This window comes from Myxocyprinus asiaticus, chromosome 13, assembly GCF_019703515.2.
Source record: "Myxocyprinus asiaticus isolate MX2 ecotype Aquarium Trade chromosome 13, UBuf_Myxa_2, whole genome shotgun sequence".
NCBI lineage: Eukaryota > Metazoa > Chordata > Actinopteri > Cypriniformes > Catostomidae > Myxocyprinus > Myxocyprinus asiaticus.
In genome coordinates, this window is record NC_059356.1 from 30,673,597 (window position 1) to 30,686,571 (window position 12,975).

Below are 12,975 nucleotides of genomic sequence, written 5' to 3' on the forward strand. Positions count from 1 at the left end.
TTTACCCCAGTCATTTGATTATTGTAACTGAAAGCGTGTGTGCCTGTGTGCCTGTGTGTGTTTCTTGCCTTGGTTCTTAATGGTTGTTTGTAGGTTACTGTGTGGAGCAGGTGCTGTATCGATTAGAGATAAAGGGAGTGAGATAACCATCGACTTTGATTTACAGAACAATAGGAACAGAACAGTATAGAACAAAAAAGAAATTGAGGAACACAGCAACGGTGTGCTAGTTTAACTGATAGTAATCAATCTAAGCTATTGATCATTCTGTGACGGTGGCGGCTATTATCTTATTGACTATTTATAAACAATTTACAACAACAACAGTTGTTCTGGAAAATTAGTAAGTTCTCGGGTGTTGTGGGGACATTACAAAATTTGTGTAGACATGAATGTCATTTCTGTAACGACTTAAACCAGAAAACATTGTATTACATTCATGAATTGCTCATGTAAAACATAACTAGATTACGACATTAATAACGAAACGTGAACTTTAGCGTACACAAATCGACAAACATTGCCAGGCTCAGCAGAATGACAGTAAAATTCTAGAACAATATAACTGGCTTTCATTGCGAGGTGAAAAAAAGGTCTTGTACTCGTTCAATTTAGCTTCTGACTTGGGCAAATTTGTTTTGACATCCATCTTGGAGTATGCCTGTGTGGTACTAAATCGCTCTTTAGCGCTCAACTGTTGCTATTGCATATTCTTCATCTATTACCATGACCTCAACAGAAACATGGGCTGCAAACACAACAGGCACAACAACCCTTTTCAAATATGTTTTTGACCGGTTTCCCATTAATGGAATGTACCTGGTTTAATACAAAATAAGCTCAATCGACAGCATTTGTGGCATAATGTTGATTACCACAAAAATTGATTTTGACTCATCCCTCCTTTTCTTTAAAAAACAAAAAATGGAGGTTCCAGTGAGGCACTTACATTGAAAGTGAATGTGGCCAATTTTTGGAGGGTTTAAAGGCAGAAATGTGAAGCTTATGATTTTATAAAAACACTTAACAGTAATTCTTCTGTTTTGTGTATTTTTTGGAGTTTGGAAGTTTAATTTGTCATTTTTAAGCATTTTTTTAAGATTACAGGGATTACTTCATCCTGGCAATAACGTTGTAAAATTGGATATTATTTAACACAGAGGTTAGTAAGTGATTTATCACACTAAATTCATGTTAACTTCATGCATATTGTTTACGTCTTGTGGTTATACTTTTGAAATGGTAAGTATTTTAACTTTTATGGATTTTCCCCATTCACTTCCATTGTAAGTGCCTCAATGTAACCCAGATTTGTGCTTTTTTTTTTTTTTTTTTTTAAAGAAAAGGGACAAGTCTAAAATAATTTTTATGGTAATCCATATTGTGCCACAAATGCTGTCGACTGATCTTAACTTGTATTGAACCTAAAATATTATTTTAATGTATTTTGGAAATACATCAGAAATACAGATTTAAATTTGATATCACCTTTAATTATGGAGATATAAAATCTGATAAATCATACAGTAACCTCTTTGCAAGACCACTGAGTATGAAAGAAAAATATTTCAACTCTGTTGGTCCATACAATGCAAGTGAATGGTGGCCGGAATTTTGAAGCTCCAAAAAGCACATAAAGGCAGCATAAAAGTAATCCATATGACTCCGGTGGTTTAATCCATATCTTCTGAAGCGATATCATTTACTGAGATAAGAAGAATCTCTTACTAGCATGTAACAACAGTAAGTCACCATTTGTGGATACCCTACAATTGAAAGGGGAGAGCCTTAATCTGACACCTGTCGCAAAACTGTCCAGTGACTTCTCTTATAAAACAGCAATTGTATTGAAGTATACTCCACATAGTCCATTCCAAAAGTAATGTTTAGTATAAAATGTTTAAAGATTAGCAGACAGGCAGTCAATTCATTTGGTGATGAGCTGTTTCCTTGCAAAAGCAGTTTATTCAGCACACTGAAGCATCTCCTCCATAGACATCCATTTAAAAAAAAACGGTCTCTTGTCTCCTCGCCAGTGTACCACCCATAGAATGTCTATCTGACTACCGCGTTATGTTATTTTATGCTAAGTTTGTAGGCTCTCCTTAGAAGGGCTCTGGCGATGTGGGTGAGAAACAGATCAATATTTAAGTCCTTTTTTACTATAAATTCCCCTCCCTGCCCAGTAGGTGGCGACATGCACAAGAAGAAGAAGAAGAAGAATGTGAAAGTGGAGATTATTAGTAAAACACATACTTAAATATTAATCTGTTTCTCACCCACACCTATAATATCGCTTCAGAAAGTATGGATTAAACCACTGGAGTCTTTTGGAATACATTTATGCTGCCTTTGTGTCCTTTCTGGACCTTCAAATTTCTGGTCACCATTCACTTGCATTGAATGGACCAACAGAGCTGCAATATTCTTCTAAAATCTTTGTTTGTGTTCAGCACAACAGTGATGAGCGAACAGTTAAGACTGAACAGTGACTGCTGCTGGCCATGATTCACATTGCGCAAAATTCAGGTGTAATTCGCCCTTGTAAACAAAGGGAGGCAGTAAAGCACCTATTTTCTAACCCAATGTTGTACAGTTAAAATGAACCAAATTTAACAGAAGATTGTAAACTATAAGCACCAATCAAAGATTTCAAAGATAGAAAATGTTGACTAATGTAGCATAAAAAGTTTAAAATGCTAAATTGATATTGATATAGCCAATCAATTAAATATTCATTTGACAAATAAGTCACATGCTGTTTAAAATTGGAATTTGATGAAACAAACAAAAGACTGAGTCCCACTATTTTGCTCAGGCTGCACTGCAGTGTCTATTCACAGGCGCGATCCCACTACTGATCGGCACGGGGGCTTTGACCTGCTCCGTTTCCGACCTGGGCCGGTGCACCCCTCCTTAGGCGACCTGGTAGTCCCGGGCTTCCCCAGGAGCACCATATCGATACCGAACTTAGTGCGGACACCCGATCGGCATAGTCCACTGCAGCCCAGAACCCCTGAGCTCAAGTAGTCCGCCAGCCTCAGCCTCCCAGTAACTTGGATTACAGGCGCACGCCACCGCGCCCGGCGATAGAACACGAGATCTGAGCAGCTCTTCAATGTTACTGAATCTTCAATGCACAGCGTGCCCTCTAGTGGTGAATGAAAAACATGGTATCTCTACTGCCCGCTAGCGGTCGACGAAAAACACTGCAGAAGTTTCACTTTGACAGCCATAGACGAAGAGAATGAGTATGGAATGTTTTTCTTTAGATATATGTTGTATGTTACCTGTATTTTGTGCTGACGGGCAGGACAGGTATAAAAACATAGGTTCGGCTTAACTGGTAAGCGAAACTGAATAACTGAAGACTTTTATTATGAAGTGCTGTATTGTCAGGTCTCATTAACTATATGATAGGGAAAATACCGCATTATAACGTTTATAAACACTCTAAACTAAAAGTGTGTTTTGAAACCCGTTTTGATGACAATCTTAAATGTTTCTCTGCCTTTTATTTTGAAATGCCAAATTCCCGCTAGGCGGAAGGAGAGTCTCTCAAGGCTCGCGACAAAATGGCTACGATAAGAGCTCTGTCCCGTATTCTGTCCGTCCTGTCAGCAATAACATTGTTATGGACAGAATTGGGCGAATGCAATAATAACCGAAGGGTAAGTTCAGCGTGCTCGTTATATCTCACAGTTCTGTAATGTGTGTTTTGTAGAGGCTTGCTGATGTCTTACATTGGGAGCTTGTAGGGCTGAACAATTAATCGAAAAAATAATCAATGTCGCAGTTATATAATCGTGAAAAGTATTCCATTTAGGTCTACTTCCATTGCGGATTCCTATTTGCAACATATTTTTTGGGCCGTCGCGTGAATGAATGCACAGGAAAATCAGATACGTTTAAATTCGTTTCAAATAAGTATTTTAATGTCAGTTATGTTAATCTAAATTAATAATAGCAATTACAATATCAAAGGATATCAATAGGCAATTATGATTTTCGTCATAATCGTGCAGCCATAAGTGACTGAATGCTTTTGTCTTTGTAAGTCAGGAGAAGTGGTGGACACAGACTTCAGTGGATTCTCAGTGCCATTAGAGCACTCTTTTGAAATGGGTGAGTATTTAAGTAATCCAATTGCTGTATGAGTGTGTTTCTCTACTGTGCAATCATCACTGCTGATCTTTGTTTCAGATGATGTCCCCAGATTTCGACTTCGTGGTGCCCTGCAGTTCAGGGGTGGGAGAGAGAACAATGTGTATCTCTCCCAAAATCAGCTCTCAGATAAAGATAGGAATACTCTGAAAGTGAGAGAACACAAGCTTTAGTTTTGTAGGGATATAAGAATATATGTTGGTCTCAAACTTGTATGTTTTCTCTCTGGTCCAATATTGCCTTTCTCTGTGTCCTTCAGGATGTTGTAGCAGTTGATGGTCTATACAGAATCCGGATCCCAAGAGTCTCTCTTCAGGCAGATTGGCAGACAGAGAGACGATCTGAGGGATACCTCACTGCATTTGTTAGAGCTGTAAGTAAACCTCCTGCTATTTACAGACATTTGTTTAAGTTGTTAGTCCTTTTTATGTGTTCTGAAAAGATTCGTTCACTCAAAAAAATGAAAAGCTTCAACAACCCTACCAGAAAACATATCCAAGCATTATAGCAGGTAAGCAGCTTTGCCAAACAGTTAAGAAATCCATTAGGAGAGTGATTTCACGCTGCTGCTGTTGTCCAGAGTGACGGAACAGCTATCACACTTGCTTCCCTGACACTCAAGGTGGTCGCTCACCAGACGAGAAGCGCCACGTCGTGGGTAGGACGCGGCAAAGGTACCAAACACAGGGCACAGCGATGCGGTTCAGGTGGCAAACGATACACACAAAAGTTACCAAGGTTTTTCCCTTCTTCAAGAAGGAACAAAGTGGTGTTGATAAGTTTGCAGGTCAGTGTATGAAACTGGTGTAACTGCGCAAACTGAACGATCAGAAATGGCGATGTTAATTATGCAGTTTCTCTATCTGTAGCATTGAATGGGCGTCATTCAGGCTGTCAAACCTCAAAAAGACATACATTGTGTAGGCTGTATGAAAGAGACACTGCTTGGTTATCCCATCAATCAATTTTTTTTTCTTCCGTGATGGCCAGGACAACAATGCCAAGATTCATCTTGCTCAAATTGTGAAAGAGTGGTTCAGGGAGCATTAGGAATCATTTTCACACATGAATTGGCCACCACAGTGTCCTGAACTTAACCTCATTGAAAGTATTTGGGATGTGCTGGAGAAGACTTTAAGGAGTGGTTCGACTCTCCCGTCATCAATACAAGATCTCGAACAAAAATTAATGCAACTGGACGGAAATAAATGCGATGTTGCATAAGGATGTCGAAACAAAGCCATGATGCGTGCATGCATGCCGTAATCAAAGCGGTCCAACGGAATATTAGAGTATGTGCCTTTTTTGGCCAGGCAGTGTACATATACACAATCTATCATCCAGTGATGGCTAGCGTAAATAATCTATGAAAATAATTATTTCGTATTTTAGAACGCGCCCTTGATGCGACACAGCCGGACCTTCTTTCTGAGCTTACAGATATGACGTAAACAAACAAGGACAAATGATGTAAGGCTGCGATTTCGTGCCAAATCTGACATGATGGTTAAAAATAAAAATTATTATCATAGGTTTTCTGTAGTGAATTGGGGTAAAACAAGGTCAGGGAACATGGATTTTTTTCAAATTATTTTAATTGTAAAAAAAATAATAATAATCTTACGTTGTGCAGCTTTAAATAGTATTAAATTAGTAATTTAGAATGAATTGATCCCTATCCTATAACTATATCCACAACTATCAGTTGCTGGTCCGGTATGGCTATATAAGATATCTGTGTCGACAGACTCAACATTTTAGTTTCTCCTTTCCACACCACGGGTGATAGTAAAGTGACACAAATAGTGGGGTTGCTGCTTAAGAAAGCAGTCAAGCATCACGTATGCACACTCTTCCGATGAGCAAGTTTAAGCAACGAGCAACAGCCAATGAAATAGAGCGCGCAAAAGAAGAGAAAGGCACTGGGGAAGCAAGAGACAAAAAATAATTTGAAAATAAAAACATCACCCACGTCTCCCGAACCCTCATTATTTTCAGCTGTTTTTCCCCCGTTATGTGAAAACCAGTCTTTCATGTTGTTTATTGATGTGCTATCACAAATCAACACTCCCATTGCTATGTGCTTGAGTTTGTGAATGAGTTTCGGGATCGTAGTTTCAGTTGGGTATGAGTAGTCGTGTGGTTGATACATCCAGTCTGCGATCAGTTCTGAAGTGTGCGTTCAGCTTTAGTATATACGCGAGAATCGATTCGGATGCAGTGGAGAATCCTTTTTTCCTCCCACCCCTAAAAAAAAATTAATTTTCTTTTTTGGGTTGACTATTCCTCTGTTATTCAAATAATAGATATTTTCAGCTATCAACATTGCGTCATCTTTTCTCCACAGTGTTCATTAGTGGAGTCCCACCTCAGTGATGTCATCACCCTTCACACTGATGTCAGCGGATATGTTATCGGCATTTCCATGGTGACAATCCCTGGGTCATGTCGTGGGATAGAGGTGGAGGATGAGGTTGATCTTGAAGTGTTTAACACAACAGTAAGTGTTGTGGCACCAGTCACTGCACCTGCGTAAGTACACACACACACACTTACACTCACACCGCTAGCTTTGTTACTTTAGGATTCATTTAAAACAAAGTAAAAGTGTCGACTGTACGACTTTTTCTAGACTTGCATAGAAATGATGAATTAATGGAACTATTGCACCCACAGCATGCATGCGAGTGAAGGCCATGTGTTGCAAGCTCATTTTGAATTATTTTTATTTTTTTTGCATCTTCTGGCTCTGATTTAGACCTGAAACAGCACCATTCATTGAGAGAATGGAACAGGAAATGGAAAAGAAAGGGAAAAATCCACAAGAACAGAAATCCTTCTTTGCCAAATACGTGAGTACTTTTATTTTTGCTTTATGACATCTGACAATTTAATTTCAACAGTATGAGTAATCGAAGAATCATAACTTGGGTTGAGCTGGTTTTTACTTTGCATTTCTATAAAAGTGAACTCACTTAAAAGCATTTGGTTTCAGTCTTGACTAATTATGAGTGTGATCATTTTCCTCAGTTAAGTAGATAGTAGAGGTGTAAAACTATTGTACTGTTTCTCTCATCCTTCATTTCACATCCTTTTGTGGAATATAACTCCTTTCCAAATGGCTTTGATTCCTACTAATAGTTTTTGCTCTACTGTGCCTCTTTGGAATTAGTGTATTTTTTTTTTTTTTCTTTATCTTTTCTGTTTGTGTTGGAGTTATGAAACTAATGTACTGCATTGTCTAAGCTCACTGTAACTGTTTGGTTTTAGGTGTTGTGTTCTGTGCTAACCATTTCCTCATTTGCTGCTCTGCTCTATGTTCGAGCTGCTGGTCTGTGTCGTCCAGTTTGGCCAATCCTGAATTGCAACACTACAGTCCCTGAGTGTTCCTTTAACAGGACTAACTCCCCTGTGTGTGACTGATCCCTCAGCGGCGAGTTTTGTGGCAGGCTATTCTGTGTTCACTGCGCTGTGTGTGTTGATGTTGTGCTGGTCTGTGTTCCAGTGGTATTTGATTCTGGGAGGTGCAGTGTTCCTCATGGCCACCAGTTCAGCACAGACCCCACCAGGGGGCGCCAGAGAGCAGAGCTGATTTCCATTTCAAGTACTGAATTCTCATTTCAGCTTATTTGGTTGCTCTGTCACTCCAGCTGCATTTCTCTCATTATGTGTGTGTCTGTATATGGGCCTGCACACACCCACATGCATACAAACTCAAATCCTCTGATCCTTCTTCTGTTTTCAGCTTGGTGTTGTTCAGTTGTCTGTGTGCCTCTTTGCTTTTTGTGTCATTTTGTTCTGCTGAGTCATGACCAAATCAGTGGTGTCTTGATATTTTTTGGAGGATTCTTTGGTGTTATGTGATTTAATTAAATCAACAGTCTCAAACAGGTGAGCAGAGCTTTTCTCCTTGAGGTAGTTCCATGTTCATGATCCACTCTGCTTGCTTCACATTTTCCTATTTTTTTATTTTTAATCTTCTCCTGATTTCTCCCTCCCAGAGGAATGTGATTTGTAAGAAGCAATGAGTGGTGGAGGTTGGACAAAGAGAGAGAGAGCATGAGAGAGTGAGGAAGGATGAAACTGAAAATGATTTGCTGGGGTGAAACTTGCCAATTAATTAAATCGCCTGTAAATGCCCTGCACTTAATCCTTGACAGGAAGAGGAAGCATCTCAAACCTGCAAACACAAACATGTTGAAATCCTCTGTTGTCTTTTTCCCTTTTCTTTTATCTTTAGTGGATGTATATTGTCCCGCTTGTTCTGTTCCTGATGATGTCTGGAGCTCAGGATCAGTCGGGAAGAGGAGCCGGAGGAGGAGCAGCCAATGGTGGAGGACGATGATTCCCATGGCAACTAAAACTCCTGTGTTGTACATAATAATTTAAAACAGTTTTTGAATTCATACACACATAACATAAACACATTTACAGAAGAAGGATTATTCTAGAGAAATACTGTTTGAAAAGCTTAACTTATGACTGCATTCTTGAATTGCATTTTTACTACTGATTTAATTAATAAAACATTGACCATTAGAAGTTGTCGCCATGGTTGTTTAATAGAAACATTTAAAGAGTAAAATGATGTAATTTATATTAGTTCTACAGTACATCATGGCTCTTCAAAAACAAATAGGTGATCGAGGAATGGAAAGCGCTGATCATTTAACCTCCATCTAATGCTCTGTCCAAAGCTCTTAGTCTTGTTCCCTGACCCAGTGCCATTTAGACTAGTTTGTTTTGAATTATTATGATGATGCTTGTAATACCATCCCTTGGCATCTCACCACCATTAATAATGGCAGAAACCTAGCCGAAATCAAGTCATCTGCTGTAAACCAAAGATTGTACAAATCATAACAGGCCCTAGTTTGGGCATCGCTGGTGTAGTGGATTATTTTACTGTTGGAGCAAATGAAATCACAAAAATAATAAATTCTATGGTCTCCCATAGACCTTATTCACGCTAGCGCCATCTTTGATTTTTTTAATGGGAATGACAACGAGGTTGTGAGGGATAGACGTACATCCTCTTCAATGGCTGTACTGCAGTTTAAAGTGTCTTTGGATCGTTCCGCGGACAAAACATTGATAAAAGATCTGTCCAAGAACATTCAGTATACAAAGAACTCCAGACAACATGAGTTGTGGAAAATCATATGTGGTCTAGGAGCTTTATACCATTCGTGCCATTGAAGAGACTGTAAGTCTATCCCTCACAACCTCGTTGTCATTCCCAATGTCCTAATTGTCAAAGATGGCGCTAGCGTGAATAAGGTCTGATCACCACTACAGCAGTGGTGATTTCTCAGGGCCAGCAAAGCCTTCTCTGCTGGTCTAACATGCCAAATAAATAAATATTTTTCATCCTTTCATTCTCAATCACCTTTTTGCCTATGTATTTTTAATTGCTTTCCACTCTACATTAATCTACAAACAAATAGAGAAAAATGAAAAGTCTGTCCAGTCAGAATTTATTCCTTGATGCTTACAAGAGAAGTGTGACAACTGTTTCACAAATCAAATGCCCGAAGCAGCGCGTGAGTCTGAGCTCCACCCCCTCAGGCCTTCAGAATTTCTACAGAATCCCTCAACAGTGCAAATGAATGAGCAACTAAAGTCAGATTGTCAGATTCATCAGCCTATCAGATTGATTTATTTGTTCGTGGTGGGTGTGATCTTTAGGATATGTCCCGGTCGAGGCCTTCTAGCTGGCCTTGAGTGACGCAATCACGCTTTAAGTGACGTACGTATAAAAGAGCGAAAGATCGAGCCGTCTGACGAGTCAGCTGTCACTGCTGTCAAAGGCGTTGAGAAAGAGATCCTTATGGATTTAAAAACACGAGGTGTTCTGCATGACGGTGTGATTGCTTAATTTATTAAACAGGAAAGGAGGACTGATTTTCACTTCAAGTAAATTGGTAAGTGCTTTTCGCATTGTTATAGCAACATCAGGAGTTTTCTAAGTGTAAATTAGGCTGCTTGAGCATTCAGTGTTGGATCAAGTTTTGAAAAGTAGTGCTGAGTTCCATTCAACTCAGAAAGTCGGATTTTACAGCTTCCTACAAGGAAAAGTGCAATGAAATGCATCTTTAAGTCAGAAATACAATTTGTAGGCTTGTGCAGATATTCTCACACAAACATGTTGACACTCAGGGAGATATACAAAGTAAGTGATAAACATTCACTTTATTAAATAATATTGATAAATTAGTTCGTTTCCACATTACACGATATTAAAGCTTGTTTAACAAATGCCTGCAGGGTTGGGAGGGAACTTTGAAATGTATTCCTCTACAGATTACAGAATACATGCTGTAAAATGTAATTTGTAACGTATTCCGTTAGATTACTCAAGGTCAGTAACGTATTCTAAATACTTTGGATTACTTCTTCAGCACTGGTAGACTTTTTCACCTGTTTTGACTATAAAAACTATGACGAAATACACATGTTAAAAATACATTCTCTGAAAAACCTAAATATCTTATGCAGTGTTGTTTCTAAAACAAGATAAATCAAACTGATATTGTTTTAAGGATTTTTACAGGAAAACAATACAAAAATTATTGTCAAGAATACGATTTTTGCCCTAATATCAAAAGTCTTACTTGGAAAAAAAGAAATTATGATCCAACGTGAATTTTCTTGATAAAAAAAAAATATGAAGGTGCCTGGTAACGTGCATGTAAAATGGCTAGAAATAGCATTTTAGCTTAGCGTAAAGCTGACAATTTACACAAGGTTTATTTCTATTTCTTCTGCTCCAAACTTACTTCAAACTTACTTCTCTGTCTGCTTGTATGAATGTAACGCATCATAAGAAAGTGTTTCAACACTGTTCAAATGCACTTTGGATCACATCATTTATATATATATATAAATGTTTTCCATCTGAAAGGACAATAAAATGCAAATTAATCTCTTAAGTAATTAAAATACTTTTTTGAATGTAACTATTCTAATTACCAATGATTTAAATTGTAACTGTAGTGGAATACATTTACTAATATTTTGTATTTTAAATACGTAATCCCGTTACATGTATTCCGTAACTCCCCAACCCTGACACCTGCAGAAACAGGTGTATAAAACATTATAATCTCTTTTGATAATCGTACACCTGAGCACAAATGCTAGCGCTGCAGCATTGTTGCTAGGAGACATCTCTAATGAGAGTCAAACCCCTGCTAAGCTAACGGGAGCGTTGCAGTTTTGTTTCCTTAAACGTCATCTTCCAAATATCGGGGAATGGAATGCATTTATGGTCAGAGATATCAAGCATGAATATCCCACATCCAACTTGAATGGAATGCAGCATAACCATGTACCCTGACGAAACGAAATTTATTGCAAGGAACATTTAAATCGCAAATATTATTAGACAGATTTTTCGAGGTATTATAGACCTTGGTAGATTCATATGAAAAATTATGATTTTTGAATGTCTGTTCGGGAGACGTTCATTTCACAAAACAGTCATGCTGCAGTTAAAATTAGGCTTGCTTGAGCATTAAGTGTCATTTCAAGTTCTGGCTTTCGTGTGTGGACGTGTTTGTAAAATGTCAGTTGGTATTATTAGTTAGCTGCGACATAATGTATGATGTCCAAAGGCATAGGGTGTCTTATTCATTGTGAAACTGTTTTCTAAATGGCATAAATCACACTGAAGGCCTAGACTTTAAACGCAAGGCCCGCCACTGCACTAAAGTATACCCCACTGTAGTTAACTACCAAGTTCAAAGCCTGGAAATGTGAAAAGGGTCTATAAACATTCAAATACACATTATGAAAGTATAGCCACCACACTTGAAAATTATTTGTGATAGCATGAGACTACTGTGATAAAAAGCTGTTACCTTGTCTGTGTAAAGTTATATGATCTTTCCATTCATGTCCTGAATATGTAAAGCCGGTGTTGTGTCGAACTCTGTTTCCCCAACACCGGCAAACCCAGTACTTATGACATGAAATGTGCAAGAATACCAGAAAGTAACGTGACGTAACTATCCATAAAGCATTGTTTACATGGAGCAAAAAAACCTTTGTCTCCCTTGAGTGGTAGTCCCACCACAAGTTCTGAAACAAAAATACCAGCTTAACATTTAGTCTTTTAAACCATCCTGAATGCTTTGCATTGCCATGCCTTGTAATTATTTATATATATATATATATATATATATATATATATATATATATATATATATATATATATATATATATATATATATATATACAGTGCATCCGGAAAGTATTCACAGCGCTTCACTTTTTCCACATTTTGTTGTTACAGCCTTATTCCAAAATGGATTAAATTTTCCTCAAAATTCTACAAACAATACCCCATAATGACAATGTGAAAGAAGTTTGTTTGAAATCTTTGCAAATTTATTAAAAATAAAAAACGAAAAAAAAATGACATGTACATAAGTATTCACAGCCTTTGCCATGACATTCAAAATTGAGCTCAGGTGCATCCTGTTTCCACTGGTCATCCTTGAGATGTTTCTACAACTTGATTGGAGTCCACCTGTGGTAAATTCAGTTGATTGGACACAATTTGGAAAGGCACACACCTGTCTATATAAGGTCCCACAGTTAACAGTGCATGTCAGAGTACAAACCAAGCCATGAAGTCCAAGGAATTGTCTGTAGACCTCCAAGACAGGATTGTATTGAGGCACAGATCTGGGGAAGGGAAAAGAAAAATTTCTGCAGCATTGAAGGTCCCAATGAGCACAGTGGCCTCCATCATCCGTAAATGGAAAAAGTTTGGAACCACTAGGACTCTTCCTAGAGCTGGCCGCC

At 38.2% G+C, this 12,975-nt stretch overlaps 1 protein-coding gene across 2 annotated transcripts; it reads left to right on the forward strand.

The window, feature by feature from the left end:
• Positions 1-3,542: 3,542 nt before the first annotated feature.
• LOC127449936 (ER membrane protein complex subunit 10-like) lies at positions 3,543-8,706 on the forward strand. 2 transcript variants are annotated; one of them, XM_051713570.1, is made up of 8 exons: positions 3,543-3,671; positions 4,059-4,125; positions 4,204-4,316; positions 4,424-4,537; positions 6,512-6,696; positions 6,923-7,016; positions 7,670-7,768; positions 8,405-8,706. In XM_051713570.1, exons 1-7 carry the CDS (start codon positions 3,576-3,578, stop codon positions 7,754-7,756), a joined length of 756 nt encoding a protein of 251 aa, XP_051569530.1. In that variant the 5' UTR covers positions 3,543-3,575; the 3' UTR covers positions 7,757-7,768; positions 8,405-8,706. The 2 variants fall into 2 exon arrangements, with proteins under 2 accessions (XP_051569530.1, XP_051569529.1); XM_051713569.1 differs by lacking the exon at positions 7,670-7,768.
• The last annotated feature ends 4,269 nt before the right edge of the window (positions 8,707-12,975 follow it).